This window comes from Plasmodium relictum, assembly GCF_900005765.1.
Source record: "Plasmodium relictum strain SGS1 genome assembly, chromosome: 7".
Taxonomy (NCBI): Eukaryota; Apicomplexa; class Aconoidasida; order Haemosporida; family Plasmodiidae; genus Plasmodium; species Plasmodium relictum.
Window position 1 is genome coordinate 969,053 of NC_041685.1, and position 20,861 is coordinate 989,913.

The following is a 20,861-nucleotide window of genomic DNA, read 5'->3' on the forward strand; positions in this document are numbered from 1 at the left end:
ATAAAACTAATTCTGTAATATTTAATCATGTATAATTTTTTTAGTAATTTTTATAGATATATTCTATATATATTTTTATTTCCCAATAAAAAATAAGATGCTTAAAAATATCTTTTTTTTATATAGGATTTTATAAGAGAATTAGAAATATTTGTAATAGAATTAAATCAATATATATATATATATATTACAAAATTTTTTCATTAAATAATAAAAAATAGAACTACTTTATAAAAAAAAATAAAATAAAGTGCCCTAATAACCATCGTAAATGCGAATTTTTTTTTTAGTATTATATGTATACACTAATACTAATTTGATTTATTAATAATTCTTAATTATTAATTTTTTTCTTTTTATTTAAAATTAAAATTATTAATTTTTTTTTAAGTGTTTGATTTTTAATATATCTAAATTTATTGTTGCATAATTATCGCAAAGATGATATTTCATCTTTTTTTTTTTTGTTTAAATAGACATAAAAATATAAAAAACAATTTAGAAAAAAAAAAAAATATTCTTTTAATTATACGCAAATTTTTTTCATAAAAATTGTATTCATTTTTTTTTAAAGAAAAAAAAATTTTTAATCTAAATTTTTGTTGACAAAGTTATTTTTTTATAAAACAATTTATTTTATTTAAATTATTTGTTAATTTATTTTTTTCATTTTTCATTTTTCATTTTTCATTTTTCTGTTTTCTGTTTTCTGTTTTCTGTTTCCTGTTTTTTTTTTATAAATAACACAAATATTTTTATCTTTTTTCTATTTTTTTTTTCTTTATTTTAATAATATATATATTTTTTTTTTTGTGCATAAATGGAAGATGAAGATATTTATGAAAGTAGTAATAGTAGCGATGATAGTTTAAGTGTTGCAAAAAAAAAATATGTAACAAATTCTGAAGGGTGTTGTTATAATTTTTCAAATGAAATATTTAAATTGAGTGTAATTTCTTATTACTTCTGGATAGGTTTTTGTTATTTAGTCGGATCTCTTGTGTTTTTAACAGTTTATAATAGTTCATCTTTAAGAATACAAGAAGAAATAGTTTGTGCAGCAACTTCTAATGTTTATTTATTTTCTATTTTTTGGTTTTTTATTGGTGTAACATCAATTACTACTTGTATTGGGTATTCTCTAGCTATTGATGAAGAAAATAATAAAATTTATTCAAAAAACTCTCCTTTATTTATATATATTTTAGGAATATTATGTAAAACAATACCAACAATTGTGAGAGTAATTCATATTTTTAATTTATTTCAATTATATCTCATAACACTTGATATTATGTTTTTACCAGAATGTAATTCATTTAATGTTAGATTTATTTTATTTATTATTCATATCATTTGGTGGCTAATTGTTTTCTTTGGTATTATTTCTAGAAAAAAAATTTTCTTACCTCCTCATTTATACAAACCCTTGACTAATGATACTGGATTTGTTGTCTACATAAATAATTTACTTCATTCATTTGGCTTATAAGCTTTTTTTTTTTTTTTTTTTTTTTTGTCTCTTTTTTCTATAAAACTACTTTTTCATTCATTAATAATCAATAAAAACTTTTCTCCCTTTTGTTTTTTTCTTTTTACTTCATAAAGTTTAAAAAATGATAATATAAAAGCAAATATATTTTTATATTCAAAACAAAGGAAGCGCATATGTTTTACATATATATTAAAATAATTTAAAAAAAAAAAAAAGAGAAAATAATTGTATTATTCATAATTAATACTAAAAGAATTGTTTTAAATATTTTTATATTAAAAAAAATATATATCTTTGTTCCTATAAGTAAAATGTTCCCTTTAGAGGAATAAATCTTTCACAGTCCAAAATTTATAAAAAACTTTTTTCTTTTATATTATAATTTTTTCGTTTTATTCTCCCATTTTTTACGTGATTTTTCTTTTCTCTTAAAAATATTTTTTTTTCTTTTCTTGAGACTTTTCTCATTCTGATAATTAAAATTTAAATATGCAAAAGAATTTAAATGAAAAACTTAAAATTAAAAATATAGAATCATTTCATATGTATATCTTTTGTCTTTTTATTTTAAAAATTTTTTTTTTTTAATTTACATAAACTTTTTCTCCTTTAGATTTAAGTATTGCCTTTTTTACTTTCAATAAATGCTCAGCCTTTTCTTTTTGCTCAGTATCCAAGTTACTTAACAATTTTTTTTCTTTTTCTAATTTTCTAAAAAAAGAAAAATGAATAATAAAAATCATTTAAATAAATAATTAACAACTGAAGTGCATCAGAAAATGCAAAATATATAAAATTTTAAATCTACTTGAAATTTTTTTTTATCTGAACAATTTTAGGAAGATTCTTTTTTTTTATATTTTCATTTAAATTTGGAATATTCCCAATAATTAAATCATCTGAAATATCATTTTGCTTATTCTTAAAGAAAGGGAAAAAAAAAAAAAATAAATATATAAGTATATAATAGCAAATATATTTTTATATATATAAAATTTTTTTTCTTTATATCAACCTCCTTAGTATTATTTATCTTGAGACTCCTTTGATCTTTTTTTATTGGTCTTATATTTTTTCTTTTTGCCATATTTCAATTTAAAAAAAGAATTAAAATGAATAAATAATTTTTTTACAAATCTTTTTTATATTGTATATATCTTCTATTTTAAAAGAAAAAAAAATTACAGACTATAAATTAATAACAATTAATAAAAATATAAATTTTTTTTTTAAAAAAGTTTTTGCTGTAATAAAAAATTTTCATTTAAAAAAGAAAAGAAGCAAAATATAAAAAATATATTCTAAATTTTCCCTTTTTTTAATAAAAAAGAATTTTTAGCTCTATGTATTTCAAATGTTTTATTTAATATTTCTAAATCAAAAATATATTTATTTTTTTTATAAATATTTTAAAGAAATTATTCTTATAGGTCATAAAAATATAAGCATTATAAATAAAATAGCTTATATTGAAGAAAAAATTTATACAAAGAAAAGAATATATACAAAAAAAAAAAAATTATAAAATAAAAAAATATGAATTTTTGAAATAAAACAAATAATTTCTTTTTTTTTTTTTAATATAATAAATTATATATATATGTATGTTTTTTTTTTTTTTTATTACTAAATTTTGTTGATTAAATTAATAGATATCCTTAAAAACTTTATTTCTCTTTAATAATATTAATAAATACTATATAGTTTTTAAAAAGAACTTTTTTTATGTAGAATTTCTAATGTTTTTGTTATTAAATCCTTTAAAGTGTTCAACTATACCTTTGCAGGAAAAATATATAAATGAGCAAGTTAATAAAGTTGACAATGTCTGAAAACTAAGAATTTTCTTTTTACTCCTATTTTTTTTAAACTTCCTAATTTTTTCTTCTATATTAAAAGCATCCAATACATCTTCTTTATTTTCATCTTGTAAATCCTCATTACATAAATAATTAAATATACTTCTTTCATAAAGACTAAATGCTTTTTTACTTTGTATTTTAAAGATAGTTCTATCTAAATCTATTTCAATATCATCAATGTGCCAATCTGATAATAACATTATGAACTAAAATGTCAGATAAAATGTTATTTCATAAACTTCAATCCCTTAATTATTATAACAGTAAAATGGTAATTCAAATTAGCATAGACTTATAATATCCCTATTAATGCAAAAGAAAAAATTATTTATAAGATAATAAAAAAAAAAAGTTTTTAAACTTTTCTATATATATATATATATTAATATTTAATTCATCATAATATTTAAAAAAAATAAAATAAAATATGTAGTATTTTAAAGTAATGAATACCATGAATCTCTTGCATTTATTTTAATAAAAATACAATTAAAAAAAAATTAAAATAAGAATAAAAATACATAGAACTTCTAATAAACCAAATTTTATAGTGACTTAAAACGGATAAAAAAATAAAAAAAAATAAAATAAAAAAGAAAAAAAAAGATAAAATGATGAAAAAGATGCATTACATTGTTATTAAAAATTATATATAATATTCCTTATTTTTTTTTTTTTTGTATTTTTATTGATCTATTTTAATAATTATTAAAGAATATATATATAAATATATTTATTATTATTAAATCCTGATATAAAAAAGGAATTTTTTTTATTCTTAAAATTCTAAATTTATAATGTTAAAAATAATATTATATGGCTTTTATATTTTATGAAATAATATGCATGCATTTAATATAAATTGGTTATAATACAATTTAGGTATTGAATTTAAAGCAACATTATACAAGTACGTTCTTATTTTTTTTTTTTTTTTTTTTTTTTCTTTTTTTGATGTTGAAGATATAATGTATGAAGATGTTTATATTTTATTTATTTTTATCAATTAAAATTTCTCTTTTTTAATTTATTAATATTCTTAGTTGTAATTTTATAGCATTTAATATGAAATTTAAAAACTTGCTTTTTTTTTAAGAATTTTAACGTCAAAAAGTAAAATGAATAAAATAATTTACTAATACTAAACTTTTTTTAAATAAAAATACATATCACATATATATATGTACATTTATTTCAATCAGTGTACTTTTAAGCTTTTTACTTTGAATTTTAATAATTTTAGGTAGTTATGTATTTAATTGTATTCTTATGTATAAACAATATCTATTTTATTCTTCACATATAAAAAATTAAAATATATTTTACATATAAAATAATAAAAATTTGTTAATTTTAAAAATGAAAAAAAAAGGTTGTAAAAAGGATATGTATGTATATATATATATATATATATATATATATATATATATATATATATATATATAATGTAAAATTATAACACAATGAAAAAAAAAATGTTTATCCTAATACTTTTTCATTCCTTTACTTGCTAACATATGCTCCAATTGTTCATATATTTTGATATCAAAAAAATCGTTACTTTTTAAATTGTGGTAATTTCCCTTTAAATTTTCATAAGAAAAGATAATTAGATAATAATTTTCTTTATTTATATACATTTCATTATCTACAATGTAATTCATTAACTTATTTAATAATAATATTACCTCTTTTGAAGATATGTCATTTAATGAATTTAAAACAAATATTCTAGATAAAGTTTCAAATGTAATTAATTTATTTATTTCATTTAATTCGGATATATCTATTTTCTCTAACTCCTTAATAAAAAAATATAAAATATTGTTATAAAATTCTACTATTTTTTCTTCATCTTTTTTTTTTGAATATTTTTGAAAACTACATAGGTTTTTATCATTCCTTGTCTTATTTTCAATGTTTTCATAGAATTGTAATGATACAGCAAAGAAAGAAAGTGAATTTATCAAATGCACAACTTCTTCGTCATTTAAGTTATTATTATTAAAATTTTCTTTAAATATATAAAAAAATGAAATTATATTATTCATTAATTTTAACAAAATATTACTTGTCTCCTGAGAAATATTCCAAATGCAATTAGAATTTTTTTCATTATAATTATCAGAACACAATAATAAGTAATTTTTAAGAGAGTAATCGTAATAATTAATTACATTTCCAAACTTGTATATATATAATGAAATTGACAAAATAATATTCTTTATATTTTTAAAGAATATATTAGCATCAAAAGAAACATTCATACTATCAAAGAATTTATGAAAAATTAACAATAATGTATTAAAAATGGAGTTCTTCAGAAAATATCTATTTTTATAAAACATATTTGTATTATTACTACTATTAATGAACTTGCTACTTGGAGAATTGTCTTTTACATCTTGATTAAATATATTATAATATAAAAAGAAAAACATTCTTTTTTTTTCTTTTTTTTTTAATTTATCGCCAAATAAAATATCAGAATCACTATCTTCTTTTATGCAATAAGATGGAATAATTCTAGAATAATGATATAATATTATTTGTTTATCATTATTTTTTAAAGAGTTCATAATAGTTAAAATCTTTAGATAAAAAAAATAAAGTACGAATAAAATATCTTCGTTTACTTTTTTATTTATATCTAATATATTTTTAAAGAATATACTATATTCATTTATGAAACATATAGTATCTACTATTAAATCAAGTTTTATTTTTTTTATAGTTGTCTTTTCATAATGATATAAAAATTTATTTAAATTCTCGTTTTCACAAATAAATATATTCTTTATATCTTCCCCACTAAATTTTACTAAATCATTAATATTATATTTTTCTTGTTTATCAGAATAATTATTTTGGTTCTTTTCTTTTTCATATATATTTTCTCCTTTTTGAGATATATCCATTTTAATTAGACAATCAAATTTTATATTATCTTTATGGATTTCTATCTTGTTTTCAGATAATTTTACATTTTTTAGCAATTCAAATAAATCGTTTTTATTAAAAAAAGGAAATAACACATATTTTTTTAAATTTGTTATAATGTTATAAAAAATAAGAAAATTCATAATTTCAATATTTATATATAATAAATGGTTATTATGATTGTTATTGTATTTGCATTTGTATATTTCTTTTTCAATTTTTTTTATAATATCATTGTTGTAATAATAATCATTAATTAGAAATAATTTTAAGTACTCATAAAATTCAACACTATTCATATTGTTTAATGATGCTAAAATTATTTCTAATTCTTTAAAATTTAATTTTACTTTAGGATAATTCTTTTCATTACATAAAAATGTTCTTAATTCATTAATATCATTTATAATTTCATAATTCCTAAGAAGAAAAGGAGATATCTTAATAGTTTTATAAAGCAAATCATTATTCTTCTTATCGCTTAAAAAAAAAAAACATTGAAACAATAATAATAATTCATTTTTATCATAAAAAGGTAAATTATTCTTACAATGAAAAAGCATGAGTGAATTATTAATACGAATTTTATTTTTTAAGCACATTTTTAAAAAAAAAATATCATTTTTTATATTACTTATTAGATGATTTTCCTTTTTTTTAATTAGTAATTTATTATCTATCTCCTCTATATTTCTCATTTGTTCATTTGGTAAATCCATTTTTAAATTAAAAAAATAAACTAACAAAAGGTGAAGAAAATCTTCATAATTGTTTTTCCATGTACTATATATTTTTAATAATATTAAAACTTGTTGAATATTTAAAAAGTGTAAATGTGATAAAAAATTTTGTATAAACTTATTTAAAATTTCAAAAGGTAGGAAATTATAAAAATAAAAAAAACTTAAAATAAAAACACATTCTTTAGGTTTGAATGATAAACTAATAAACTCTATTCTATTCAACATATTTAAATAAAATTCATAATTTTTATCATTTTTCTTATTTTTTTCATTATCATAATCAAATTCAATAATGCGTTCTAATATTTTATTTTCATTAAAAAAAATTATTTTTTCATTTTTATAATCATTCATTCTATTTTTTGTATTATAATTTATGGAATCATTTAAATTATAATTCATATAACTGTTTTCATTATCATAACTGCTTGATAATTTTTTTTTCTCTTCGCTTTGGTTATCTTTTCTAAATAAATATTCCGAGTTTTTCTCTAGGATTTCAATAATTTGATCTTTGCTTAAAAATTTAATTGGTTTTCTTTTATTTAAATAACTGAAATAAAAATTTTCGTTATAATTCAAAGTATCTAAAAATTGAGAATAATTTGAATCATTAAAATTATTAAAAAAATATATATCATCATTTGCAAAAAAATAGTCATTTTGTACATCCCACAGTAGGCGAGGATCATCTTCTGAAAATAATTTATTATAATTATTTTGTTTTTTTAAATTTTCTAAGTTTTCAGTATTTTCAAAGTAATCGTAGTAATTTTTTATATTATAAATATCTTTATTGTTTTGTATATTGTTTTCTATAGCAACTGTCTTCATTTCTGATGTTTTTGTATTTTTATAATTTATTTTTTGAAGATTCCATTTGTCATAATAATTAATATATTCATCAAATTCAAATAAATCCTTTTTTTTTAAGTTTACATTTTCAATTTTATTGTTATTACTAATATCAAATATATTTAAAGTGTCTTCTTTTATATTATCTTTTTTTTCATCGTTTTCCTTTTTTAATTCCTTAATTTTTCTTCTTTTTTCTTTTTTAATAATGTAATTTAGTTCATTTATATCCACATCTTTTTGATTTTCTTTATTTTTTAAAATTTCTATTTCTTTTCTCCATTTTTTTGAATTATTATTTCTTACTTCTTCAATCTCTTTGCTCAAGAAACTAAAAAATTTCTTACATTTTTTATTTACATGTTCTTTTATATATAATATTTTATTTAAAATCATTTTTTTTTTTTTTTAAATATATATATATATATATATATATATATATATATATATATATATATATATATATAGAAATATCTACTTATATAATCATTCTAGGGTAAATATGTATAAATTTTTTTATATAACCATTTCTTTACAACTTAAAGTTTTTTTTGATTCATATTATATTTTAGGATTTTTTTTTTTTTTCTTTCTTCTTAGAAAAGTAAATTTTTATATTTTCTCCCCGTATCTTTCATTTTATATAAAAAAAATAAAATAAAAAAAAATTATTTTATATTATACTAATAAATACTTTCCATTATTTTTTTTTTTATTTATTTATTTTTCTGTTAATGTTTTCTATAATAAAAATAATAAAAATAAAAATATATCAGTATTGCTATTTAAATAAATATCTCTCTCTCCACCCATGTTTATATATATATATAATCATTATTTTAACATACATATATATACTTTTATTTTCATAAATATATATATGTTTACTTCATGAGTTTATATGAACATTTATTACATCTTTATTCACATATTTTTTTGTTATTATTCTTTTTCTAAGAAATGTTAAATGTGTGATAATATAAATAACAAGAAAACTCTTCAAATTAAGAAGGATTTTTTTAAAAAAATGTAGAAAAAGAAGAAAAATAATAAAGTAGATAAAAAAAAAAAAAAAAATAGCATTTCTTTAAAGAAAATGTTCATCAAAAAATATATTTCTTAATTGATCTATTATTAATATTATTATGGATTTTAAAGCATTACCTGCTCTTTTAATTAGTTACACTTATTATTAGTGAGTTCCTTTTCAGATTTTTTTTTTTTTTTTTGTTTTTTTTTTCATGTAAAAAATAATGAGTTTGTATTTAAAAAAGACATTTTTTAAAAATTATAAAACCAACTCAAATTCTTTATCAGAATTTTCATTTGATAGCTATAAGCACAATAATTTACCTTGTAATAAAAATTCTTTTAGTGATAATGAACAGATAGGGTTGAAATGTTATAATAATAAAAGAAATAGCACTTTTAAAAAAATAAAAAATAAATATAATAAAGCAACTTATCGTGAAGCGAATGAATGTAAAATTAAAAAAAGCAATTTCACACCAAAAAATGAATTAAAAAAAAAGCCCAACATAAATGAAAAGGATCATTGTTTTAATGAAATTTATACAATTTTTAACTATGATTACATAAGAGTTATTAGAAATATAAAAAAACTAAAGCAAGAAAAAGATAATAAAGAAAACAGTAAGTTTAATGAGCTATCCTATTTTAAAAGTGAAAAAGAAAAAATTGATATACTAAATAAAATTAAAAATGAAAAAATTATCCAATTTAATCCATTTATGATACATATAGAGAGTGAATATACTATATATTCTAAAAAGTATAAAAAAATAAATATCATCTATGTAAAAGAATATGATAAAAAAAAAAAAAAATTTCTTGTAAAAAAAAAAGTTAAAAAAATTTATAAATTTCCGAATGAAATTGTTTTTAGCCCATTTTTAAATAGCTTTATATGCTATGAAAATATAGTAAAACTAGAAAAGTATATAACTAAAAATTTATATCACGAAAATATTATTAAAATGCTATCACATTTTTATTTTAATGATGAAATTATTACTTTTTATGAATATGGAGGTACTTCTCTTATGAAATGGAATAAAGAAAAAAAAATTTTTCAGCTACAAGAATTTCTAGAACAAAACGTAAAAAAGGAAAAAAAAAAAAAAAGGAAAATAAATAATTCATATAATATCATCAGTAAAGAGAAAAAAAGAATAAAATATGAAAGTGAAATTATAGGGAAAGCAAATATAATAAGACAACAAAACTCTTCTATTGACTATGAGAATCACAATAAAATAATCTATCAAAATAAGAAAAAAGCCATTAAAAATAACATATTATTTTGTAAAAGAAAAGAAAAAGAATCAAAAAAAAAAAAAAAAAAAAAAAAAATTTTTGTATATCCAGAATATCTAATAGCAGAAATATTAAGACAACTACTAAAAGTTTGTTTTTTTTTGTATAAACAAAAAATATTTCATAGCGATATTAAACCATCTAACATAGTAACAAATAATATAAAAAAGAAAAATTTAAACTCAATTTATTTTTGTAAAAAAACTAATAAATGGTATATAAGAAAAAAAGGAAAAGTAATAAAAAAAAATTTTTTTATTAAACTAATAGACTTTGAATTCTCCCAAAAGATTTATGAAGAAAAGGCAAACACTGGTGGTACTACTTCTTTATTTAAACCGTTAGAAGATTTTCAAAAAATGAAAATTTATGTTTCCTCAAAAATTGTTTGGCTTTTAGGAATAACAATTTTTATTTTATCAACAGGCAAACATCCTTTTAGTAAAATAAACAATGACATGCATATTTTTTATTTAATTCAAAATAAAAAATTTAATTTAAATAGACAGTTTATGCACTATAATTATTTCTCTGATTCTTTTAAAGATTTACTTCAAAAAATGTTAGAAATTAATTTTAAAAAAAGAATTTCTTTCTTTGATTTATTTTTTCACCCTTTTGTGCTTTTCGGATAAAACACGAAAAATAATTTAAAAAAAAAAAAAAAAAAAAATCAAAAGAATTAAAAAGTTTACCTTTCTACTTATATATATTTATATTTTTTTTTTTTTTCAATTATTATCTTATTCCTTCATTTCCTTGAATTTAATATGAATTTTTGTTTTTGCTTCTTTTTCCCTTTTAATTTTAATATTTTAAACAAAAAATTTTCAAAATTTCTAGTTAAATTATATATTGATACAATATCTATAAAAAAAAAAAGAAAATATAAAAAATAGAAAGTACAAAAAATAGAAAATCAGTATAAAAAAAGAGAAAATATAAAAAATAGAAAAATGTATAAAAAATAGAAAATAAGTATAAAAAAAAAGAAAATATAAGAAATAGAAAAATGCATAAAAAAAAAAAGAAAATACAAAAAATAGAGAATATGCATAAAAAAAAAAAATACAAAAAATAGAGAATATGCATAAAAAAAAAAGTAACATCGCTGTACTTTTCTATGAAGTATAAATTTCTTGATTAATATATATATGATTATCTTATTTTTAATTATGAGTATATATATTTCCGTATCTATGTTTTCATTTTTTTTTCTTTAATATTTTAATATTTGTATTTTAGCTTTCTTTTTTTTTTTTTTTTTTAAATAACTCTTCTATTATAAACTTATGATCTTATAATTTTAGTTACCTTTTTGTTCGTTTTTTTGATAATAATTTTATTATTTAAAAATTATAATATTTATACATTGTACTTTTTTTTTTTTTTTTAAATGAGGAAAATTGCACCTTTAGTAATATGTGGACCATCTGGGGTTGGTAAAGGAACATTAATAAAAAAACTGTTGAATGAATTCCCTCATTTTTTTCGATTTTCCGTAAGTTGTACTACTAGAAAAAGAAGGGAAAAAGAAATAAATGGAGTTGACTACTATTTTTTAAATAGAGAAGATTTTGAAGAAAAAATTAAAAAAAATTATTTTTTAGAGTATGATAATTATGCAAATAATTTATATGGTACTTTAAAAAGTGAATATGATAAGGCAGAAAATGAACAAAAGATATGCTTATTTGAAATGAATATAAATGGAGTAAAGCAATTAAAAACTAGTGAACACATAAAGAATGCTATTTATATTTTTGTAAAACCACCAAGTAATGATATTTTATTAAATAGATTAAAAAATAGAAATACAGAAAATGAGAGTCAAATTAATAAAAGAATGGAAGAATTAAAAAGAGAATTAGATGAAGCAAACAAAATTGATTTCAACTTCTATATAATAAATGATGAACTAGAAAAGACATATGAAGAACTAAGGAACTTTTTATTAAAATCTTATGAACATTTAAAAAAATGATTTTTAATAAAATTTTTACCATATTAATATTATAAATAAAATTAATATAAAAATTAAAATAAAATGAAAAAAATTAATATATTTATACATTTGTATATAAATATACTTTTATGGCTTTAAATTTTTATTTTTCCTATTTTTTTTTATTATTTTATTTTTTTTTTTTTCTATCACATACACTTGTTAACAATTATTTTTCTTTTCAAAAAATATTTTTTTAAATAAAATTACATATATATATCAAAAGAAAAAAATTTTAATATAAAAAAAATAAAAGTAAAAACTCAAAAAAAAAAAAAAAAATGTTTTTAAAGAATGATTTTACATTTTTATAAAAAAAAATTAAGAAAAAATTTTCTTTTTTTTACATAAAAAGATGATAGAAAAAAAAAATGAAAATTTTAAAAAGATTTCCCTTAATGTTAGAAAAAATGAAAATGATTTGAATGAACAAAATATAGCAAATAATGAATCAAAGATTAAACCAAATCCAAAAGAAATTATCCAAACATTGTAAAAAAGAAAAAAAAAGTGAAAATACAAATATGCATAAAGAAAGAAAATTATATACAATATAAAAATGTATTTATGTATGTATATATATAATTATATTATTATTTATATAAGCAAATTATTCCTTTAATTTGTTATAACTTTATATATTTAACTTTTTTTTATTTTTCTCATCTCCCATATATCTCCTTAAGAAACACAATTGAGAATATTAGAGAAGGTACATATGAATATAAAGATTTGCAGGAAATTTATTTTATGAATGATTTAGATTTATTAAATATAGTAAATGATACAAAAAATGGAGAAGATAAAATAAAAAATAAAGATAATAATAATAATGTATATATGCTAGATAGTGATGTTGATAAAGTTTGTATAATTCGATTTCCTTTATCAATTTCAAAAGAAATAAAAAAATATTTATTAAAAAAAAATTTAGAATTGGAAATTCACCCAACAAGTTTATTAAATTCAAGATTTTTTATAATTCATTTTAAAAATATAAATAAAAAGTTTTATGGCATATTAGTTGAATTAGCTACACATATAGAAATACATAAAACGTTGGATGGAATAAATCTTTATAAAACAAGTGATGTGTCTCAAATGATATATGTATATGAAAATAATAAGAATAGTAAAAAACTTCTCAAAAGATTTATAAATAATAATTTTCAATTAAATAGTGGTATTAGCAATAAAACTAATAATTTTAATTTTCAAAATTATGCAAAACTTTATAAATATCATGATATATACTTTGCTCAGAAGCTTATATATGAATATTTAAATTCTGATTTTTATGATTATTATGATATGTATGTTAAAACATATAATGAAATGCTTAATCATATAAGTATTGAAAAAGAAAATAATAAACAAAGCGAAATAGTAGATGAATTAACAGATTTATCGGAAATATTAAGTTCACTTGATAATACTTATAATATAATGAATCAAATAGAAAAAGAAAATGGAAATATTAACTTTGAAGTATTATTAAATTATGAAATTGAAAATGAAAACTATGAATCAGATGTGTCTGATTTATTATTAGGAGGAAATTATTACTTAAAAAAAAAACAGTGATACAGAACTATTTATATTATATATTGTTTTTCCTTTAAGTTTTTTCACTAAAAAATTAATAAAAGTATTTTTTATTGAGTCCAGAAAAGTTGGATAAATATGATAAAAAAAAAAAAAAATGAAAGATTTATTTTTTTACAAAAGGAGACAAAATAATTATACTCAATTGGTTGAACCATACACAAAAAATATTTCTTTTTTTTATAGACAAATCTTTTAGTTGTTAATATCCATTTAAAATAATAACCATATGGGGGTGAAAAACTTAAATAAGAAGGGCCTAATAAAAAAAAAAAAAAAAAAAAAAATTTAACTATTTCTACTTTTTAAAAACAAAATTTGAAGTTACTTTGACATTTTTTTTTTTTTTTAATTAATACATTGTATTGATTTATAATCATTTAAATAATATCCCGTTTTACAGTAGCTAAAAAAAAAAAAAATTAAATGAATTAAAATATATAATAAAGAAAAAATTATTTTTAATTTGTGTATGTATTTTTTTTTTATTTTTACTTGCAAGAATTATAAGGATTACAATAACTTAATCTGTATATATAAAAATTACAATCAATAATTGAGTGTAAATTCTTATAAATTAGAGGAGAATCTGTACATAAAAAAAAAGGTATTTTTAAATAAATTTTATATATATATATATATATATTTTAAGTTATATATATATTAAATAATAAATTTCAAATTACTATTTTGTATACCTAAAGAAAAGTTATTAAAATGATTATATCCATTAGGAAATATATTATTTGAACTTGAATATTTTTCTTTATAATATTTCTTTAAATGACTATATTCATCTTCACTCAAATTATTTTTATTTGAACAAAGATTTATATTAAAATTTTTTGAATGGACACATAAATTTTCAATGACTCCATCCTTTTTGTTATGAGTTCTTATTCTATGGCATTTATGTATGGAACAAAAAAAATAAAAAAAAATAAAAAAATTAATTAATATAAAATTCATCTTAATTTTTGAAAAAGTTTATATTCATAATTTTTTTTCGGAAAAAACACATGTAAGAAAAAAAAGTCGTTACAGAATACTACTACATTTGTAAAAGGAAAACAAAAAAAATAACAACCATTGTATTGTAATTAAAATATTATATATACAGATATAATTGCTTTCATTTTCTAATAATTTGTTTGAATAAATAAAAATATATAGTTATATATCAATTATATTTCAAACAATATTTAAAATAACATATCTATGATTATGCATATATATATATAAAGTTCATTTTTTTCTTTAGTGAAATATTTTAATTACATTTTTTTTTTTTTAAAAAAATTTTATGCACAAATGCGCATTCAAAATATTAGTATTTTTTTTTTTCAACTCCTTAAAAATATGCCTTTTAAGGGTGATTAGAAAAAAAAAAAAATACATAATTTTAATTACATCATAAGTAAAAAAAATAAAAATATAAAAAATCAAATTTTTAGATAATTATTTAAATTAATTGGTTCGTATTTTGATAAACAATTCATTTAAAAAGTGTATGAATAAATTTGTAAAATTCATTATGATATATAAAAATATAAATTCATAAATATTCACAAATTTTTTTAGTAATGGGAAATTTCATAGGATTTAAAGAAAATGTAAAAATAATATTTTAAAAAGAAATAATGTACTTTATATTTATTTATTTTTTTTTTCATTTATTTTTATTGTTTTAGAATAAAAATAAAGAGAATATAAATATTTTTGAAAAAAGATATGGTTATAATTTGAATGACTTACATAGTTACATATATAAAATTAACTTACCTTTAAAACCACCATATATAAACTATGTATTAGAAGAAAAAAACAAAAAAGCAAAAAATTTCATTGAGGAATATTCGAATAATGAAGAAGATAAATCATTAATTAATACATCAGATCCTGTTGATTTATATAAAAATTATGAAAGAGAAAATATCAATAATTCTAAAAATATTTATAAAAATAAATTAATAATAAATAATAAGGAACCTAGTGAAAAATATGAAGATAAATATGTCCATCTATCTTATGATAACAATTATGAATATGATTTAAATAAAAATAATATTTACACAGAAGATAATATATCAAATTATATTTTACAGAAACATATTTCTGAAAATCAAAATAAAGTTAATAAAACTTATGTTAATTTATGTTTAAACTATTACAATAACTTAAATACATGTGTAATAAAAAAATATGAAAAAAATGTACAAAACAAAAAGTATAAATTTACTCGTTTACATACTTGTAAACCTCATTATGTAAGAAATGAAATTTTACATATAATTTTTATTTTCAATTATTAAAAATATATTTTTTTTTTTTTTTTAAGGTATTATTTTCTAGATGTATTAAATATAGAGATAAAAAATTGATGAAGGAAATAAAGAAAATAGAACTAAACTATTTCAACTCTCTTAATAAAGCCAATAAGTACAAAAGAAAAATTCAAAAAACTTTAAGTTGTAATATATATGTGTATTGTATTTTTTCTTTTTCTTTTCAGATCATCTTATTTAAATGAATTTTTAACGAATATAAATTATCATGAGGTAATAAAGAAGAAATAAAATAAAATCAAACTAAAAAAAAAAAGGAAAAAATATATATAAAATAAAATCATTAAAAATTAAAAAAAATATAATTTAAAAAAAATAATTAATAAGATAATTATTTATTTTGGTAAAGTACTTGTAGACATTATTTAGATTCATTTTCTTAATTTTTTTTTTATATTCCTTTTTTTTTTTTTTTAGTATGTAATAAATAAATTATACGATGGTGTAGAAAAAATAAAGTAAAAAAAATAATTAACTCTCCTTAAAGATTTTTCAATATAATAAATTCATACATATTTATATATATATATATATATATATATAATTTTTATATTTTTTAATTTAATAGGTTTAATAAAGAGTTAGAAGAATTAAGAGAAAGATATAATAATATTTCAAAACACAATGAATCAACTGGTGAAGAATTACAAAATATTAATGTGGAAAAAAGAAAAATAAATTCAAATAAAAAACATTTATTACTAAATATATAAAAGAGTAAGAATTAAGGAACCAATTTTTTGTATTATTAATAATTATAAATAATAATATTAACTCCTAATTAGTATTTTAATTTCTTTAATTTCTATAAATATATGTATATATAATTTTTTTTTTTTATTTACTTTCTTTAAAAAAGAATTGAAAAAAGAGAAAAAAAAAAAAAAAACTAAAGGCAGAATAATGTTTATTTAGGATATTTCATAATTATTTCATTGGTGTTATTTAAATTTTATTTTTTTATTTTATTACTTCAGTACAAAGTAAAAGAAGAAAACTTTTTATTTTATTTAAAAGGGAAAACTTTATTAAATATATTTTACAATAAAAAAGGTATCTTTGTACTTAAATACACTAATAAAAAAAAAGAAAAAATTATTTTAGTATTAAAAAAAATAAATATTAGTGTATTATTTTTTTTAATCCCTATATATTAATGTTTCAATATTTTCATATAAGAATATTAATTTATTTTAGAATAATATATTACACTAATAAGTATAAAAAAATTTTTTTTTCTATAAATTTTTAATTTTATCTTTTTAAGAAGAAAAATATATTTATAAAATACTAATTCCACTTATATTTATCAACTTTTCATAAATTGTACAAATTTTAATTAAATATATTATTATATAACGTCAAATTAAAAAATTAAAAAAAAAAAAAAATTGAAATATATAAACAAAATTACTAAACAATTTTAAGAGTTTCAATACTTTATACTGTGCAAAAAAAAAAAAAATTATATAAAAAAAAAAATATATTGACATAAAAAAAAATTATTTATTTTTAATATTTTCATTGAAAAAAACCTTTTTTTTACATTTTTAATTAAAAATAGAAAATTATTTTTAAATTTTGATAAATATATACTATATATATTAAATTTTTAGTATAAAAGAAAAATTAATATTTTACATTTTTATGAAAAAAAAAAATAAATAAATAAATAAATATAATAAAATATGATAGATAACAATACATAAACTTGTATAAAAATAATTTTTTTTTTTTTTGAAAATAGTATATTTCACGGTTAATTAGCTGAAATTTTTTTTTTCTGTTCCAATAGTTTTATAATAAATACATAAGGAACACAAATATTTTATTTCTACCAATTCTTTTAAAAAAAAAAAATTTAGAAATATATTATTTTTAATATATATAAAAATTTTGTTTCTATTTTTTGTGCATCATTTTATTTTAAAAAAGTAATAGTAAATGTATTTTTTTTTTTTGATAAAAAAAAAATAAAAGGGCATGCTAATATTTATACAGAATGAGTATAAAAAGTAAAATAGATATGAGTTTAGATGAACTCATAGAAAAGGAAAACATAAAAGTTAATTTGAAATCTTCAAATGAAAAAAAGACTGTTAATAAATTTATAGATAAAAATACTGGTAACAATAAAATGAAAAATACATATATACATCTATCTACCTATATATATATATATATATATTTAGAGAAAAAAAAGAAAGAAAGAATTTTGTTAAATATATATTATTTAATTTTTTTAATTTTAGGTCAGAAGTATTTACATAGCATAATTATATCTAATGTTAATAGCAAAAATTTAGAATTGTATAAAAAAGAGTTTAGTAAATTTGGGAAAATATATAATATATATCACGACAATGATAAAAAAATTACGTAAGTTACATCAAATATAAGTAATAATATTTATTTATATATTTTATTTTATTTATCTTTTTCTTTTTTTTTCTTTTTTGCATTGTTTTATATATAATTTTATTTATATATTTTTTTTTAATTACGTAGGTATGTTAAATATGATAATAAAAATTCGTGTGACAATGCTATAAGTACTATGAATAACAAAACATTAGACGGGGATACTATTACAATTGTTTTGGTATTTATTTAATTTAAAAAAAAAAAAAAAAGATAATATATTTTAAAAAAAGAGATTATTGTAAAAATTAATAAAAAAGTATATGTTTGACAATTTTTTTTTTTTTTTTTTTTTTTTAAATATAGGGCAAAAAGATATTGGATAAAAAGAATGGAAAGAATATGAATCAAAATAATATTATTAATAATAATTTGAATAATAATAAAATTATTCCTCCTTTTAAAGTTCCCATTTATAATCCAAATGCTTTTCCTTATTATGTAAATAATAACTACTCCCCTTATAATAATATGCCATATCCCAATACTTATCAAAATAATTTTTTTGAAAAAAATATTACACCTTATAATAATAGTAATAAAAATATTTATGGTAAAAGAAATTACATATTTTTAATATTTTTCTTCTTTTTTTTATTATATAAATGTACTTACCATTTCTAAAATATATTTATTTATATATATTTCGTTATTTTATTTTATTTTATTTTTTTTTTTTTAGAAACACACAAAAATAATACCATAATAGTAACAAATGTTCCTACTTATTTAAATGCTGAAGATATTTTTTCAGCTTTCCAAGAAACTGGAAAGATTGTTGATGTGCAAATACTTATGAATGAAAAAGTAAAATGAAAATTTATTAGTTTTTTATTTTCTATTTTTTCTATAGCATTCATCTATTTTATATATTGTTATCATTTATATATTTTATATTTTCATATATTATTCATTAAGAAAGTATGCTAAATGTCTTATAAAACATTTTTTTTTTTTTTTGAAAAATTATTTTTCGATATTAACTAAATTAATAAAATAATAAAATTTTCTTTATGATTTATTTTATTTATTTATTTTTTTTTAGAGAAAATTAACGGGAATTGTGAGTATTGAATATGAAAAAAATGAAGCAGCATCTGATGCAGTACGAATGTATGATGGAGGATTTTTAAATGATAACCGAATTAGAGTATTTTTAGATTGCCGTTAAATATTCCTTTTTTTTTTTTTTTTTTTTTTTAAGACATTATTATAAAAAGAATGAAGAAAATATAATAAAAAGTAATTTAAAATTTATAATTTTAATGATAAAAATATAAAATATTTATGCACGTATTTCATTTTTTTATTATATACATAATTCATTTTAATATGTATATATTTTATTTTGTGTTATCTACAGTTAGTCTTTTTTTAAATTAAAATAAGATGGATTTTAAAAAAAAAAATTATAGATGAATAAATAATGTGCAAAATGAATAAAAAAATTACACGAAAGCTTTTTGTGATAAATTATTGAAGTGAAATTTAATATTTTTTTTTTTTTTTTTATTATTACTAAATATTCTGCTTAAATTAGGAAAATAAAAATAGTTACATTAATTATTTATGTATAATTTTTTTTTTTTTTTTTTTTATATATATTGGTTTATAGTGCTTATATTACGTTTTGATCTGTTGTATATATTGTATTTTTTTTTTTTTTTTTTTTTATTATTATTAATTAAAGCATATATATTTATTAGAGATAAATTAATTAAATTTTTATTTCTAATAGTTCTGTTAAGATAGAAACATTTATGTATATATATTATTTCATTCAGTTAAAACATCTTTTAATTAAAATATAAGAAATTGATTTTGCTTATTCAATTTAAAAAAATATATATATTTTTAATAATTAAATATTGAAAAGTGGCAGTGTATTTTCATTTTAATGAATTTTTTTTTTTTTTTTTTTTCTTATACATTTAAATTCACTTATAATAACTACATTATTCTTAAAATTATAAATTACATTATAAATTTTCCTATCTGTTTTATAATATTTTTTTTTAAATATTATTATTTTGTTACAATTTTTATTTATCATATTTTTTTTTTTATGCTATTTCTTTTACTATAATTGTTCTTTGAAGTAATATTGTATTCATTCCATATTCATTTATCTACAAATTTTCAAATTCTATTTTTTTTAAATTATTAAATTCTATTTTTTTAAAATATATTCATGTATTATTCTTTTCTTTTCTTTTATTATTTTTATTTTATTTTATTTTTTTTTTTTTGTTA

The 20,861-nt window shown here is 16.2% G+C and overlaps 9 protein-coding genes across 9 annotated transcripts; 6 read left to right on the plus strand and 3 right to left on the minus strand.

The window, feature by feature from the left end:
• Positions 1-820: 820 nt before the first annotated feature.
• PRELSG_0726000 (conserved Plasmodium protein, unknown function) lies at positions 821-1,492 on the plus strand (the record flags this gene model as incomplete). The annotated part of the gene is made up of 1 exon (XM_028675964.1): positions 821-1,492. One exon carries the CDS (start codon positions 821-823, stop codon positions 1,490-1,492), a length of 672 nt encoding a protein of 223 aa, XP_028532501.1.
• Positions 1,493-1,871: 379 nt separating this feature from the next.
• Positions 1,872-2,582, minus strand: PRELSG_0726100 (conserved Plasmodium protein, unknown function; the record flags this gene model as incomplete). Its single annotated transcript, XM_028675965.1, has 4 exons — positions 1,872-1,964; positions 2,089-2,206; positions 2,304-2,416; positions 2,511-2,582. 4 exons carry the CDS (start codon positions 2,580-2,582, stop codon positions 1,872-1,874), a joined length of 396 nt encoding a protein of 131 aa, XP_028532502.1.
• A 636-nt stretch (positions 2,583-3,218) lies between these two features.
• PRELSG_0726200 (conserved Plasmodium protein, unknown function) lies at positions 3,219-3,557 on the minus strand (the record flags this gene model as incomplete). Its single annotated transcript, XM_028675966.1, has 1 exon — positions 3,219-3,557. The coding sequence occupies one exon, from the start codon at positions 3,555-3,557 to the stop codon at positions 3,219-3,221; it is 339 nt and encodes a 112-aa protein (XP_028532503.1).
• A 1,284-nt stretch (positions 3,558-4,841) lies between these two features.
• Positions 4,842-8,291, minus strand: PRELSG_0726300 (conserved Plasmodium protein, unknown function; the record flags this gene model as incomplete). The annotated part of the gene is made up of 1 exon (XM_028675968.1): positions 4,842-8,291. One exon carries the CDS (start codon positions 8,289-8,291, stop codon positions 4,842-4,844), a length of 3,450 nt encoding a protein of 1,149 aa, XP_028532504.1.
• Positions 8,292-9,148: 857 nt separating this feature from the next.
• Positions 9,149-10,867, plus strand: PRELSG_0726400 (serine/threonine protein kinase, putative; the record flags this gene model as incomplete). The annotated part of the gene is made up of 1 exon (XM_028675969.1): positions 9,149-10,867. One exon carries the CDS (start codon positions 9,149-9,151, stop codon positions 10,865-10,867), a length of 1,719 nt encoding a protein of 572 aa, XP_028532505.1.
• Positions 10,868-11,628: 761 nt separating this feature from the next.
• Positions 11,629-12,216, plus strand: GK (guanylate kinase, putative; the record flags this gene model as incomplete). The annotated part of the gene is made up of 1 exon (XM_028675970.1): positions 11,629-12,216. The coding sequence occupies one exon, from the start codon at positions 11,629-11,631 to the stop codon at positions 12,214-12,216; it is 588 nt and encodes a 195-aa protein (XP_028532506.1).
• Positions 12,217-12,592: 376 nt separating this feature from the next.
• On the plus strand, positions 12,593-13,821 carry TAF7 (transcription initiation factor TFIID subunit 7, putative; the record flags this gene model as incomplete). The annotated part of the gene is made up of 2 exons (XM_028675971.1): positions 12,593-12,729; positions 12,924-13,821. The coding sequence occupies 2 exons, from the start codon at positions 12,593-12,595 to the stop codon at positions 13,819-13,821; spliced, it is 1,035 nt and encodes a 344-aa protein (XP_028532507.1).
• A 1,604-nt stretch (positions 13,822-15,425) lies between these two features.
• Positions 15,426-16,900, plus strand: PRELSG_0726700 (conserved Plasmodium protein, unknown function; the record flags this gene model as incomplete). Its single annotated transcript, XM_028675972.1, has 6 exons — positions 15,426-15,455; positions 15,534-16,109; positions 16,181-16,281; positions 16,355-16,400; positions 16,546-16,607; positions 16,756-16,900. The coding sequence occupies 6 exons, from the start codon at positions 15,426-15,428 to the stop codon at positions 16,898-16,900; spliced, it is 960 nt and encodes a 319-aa protein (XP_028532508.1).
• Positions 16,901-18,189: 1,289 nt separating this feature from the next.
• On the plus strand, positions 18,190-19,779 carry PRELSG_0726800 (RNA-binding protein, putative; the record flags this gene model as incomplete). Its single annotated transcript, XM_028675973.1, has 6 exons — positions 18,190-18,313; positions 18,440-18,566; positions 18,696-18,789; positions 18,915-19,161; positions 19,291-19,415; positions 19,654-19,779. The coding sequence occupies 6 exons, from the start codon at positions 18,190-18,192 to the stop codon at positions 19,777-19,779; spliced, it is 843 nt and encodes a 280-aa protein (XP_028532509.1).
• Between the last annotated feature and the right edge of the window lie 1,082 nt (positions 19,780-20,861).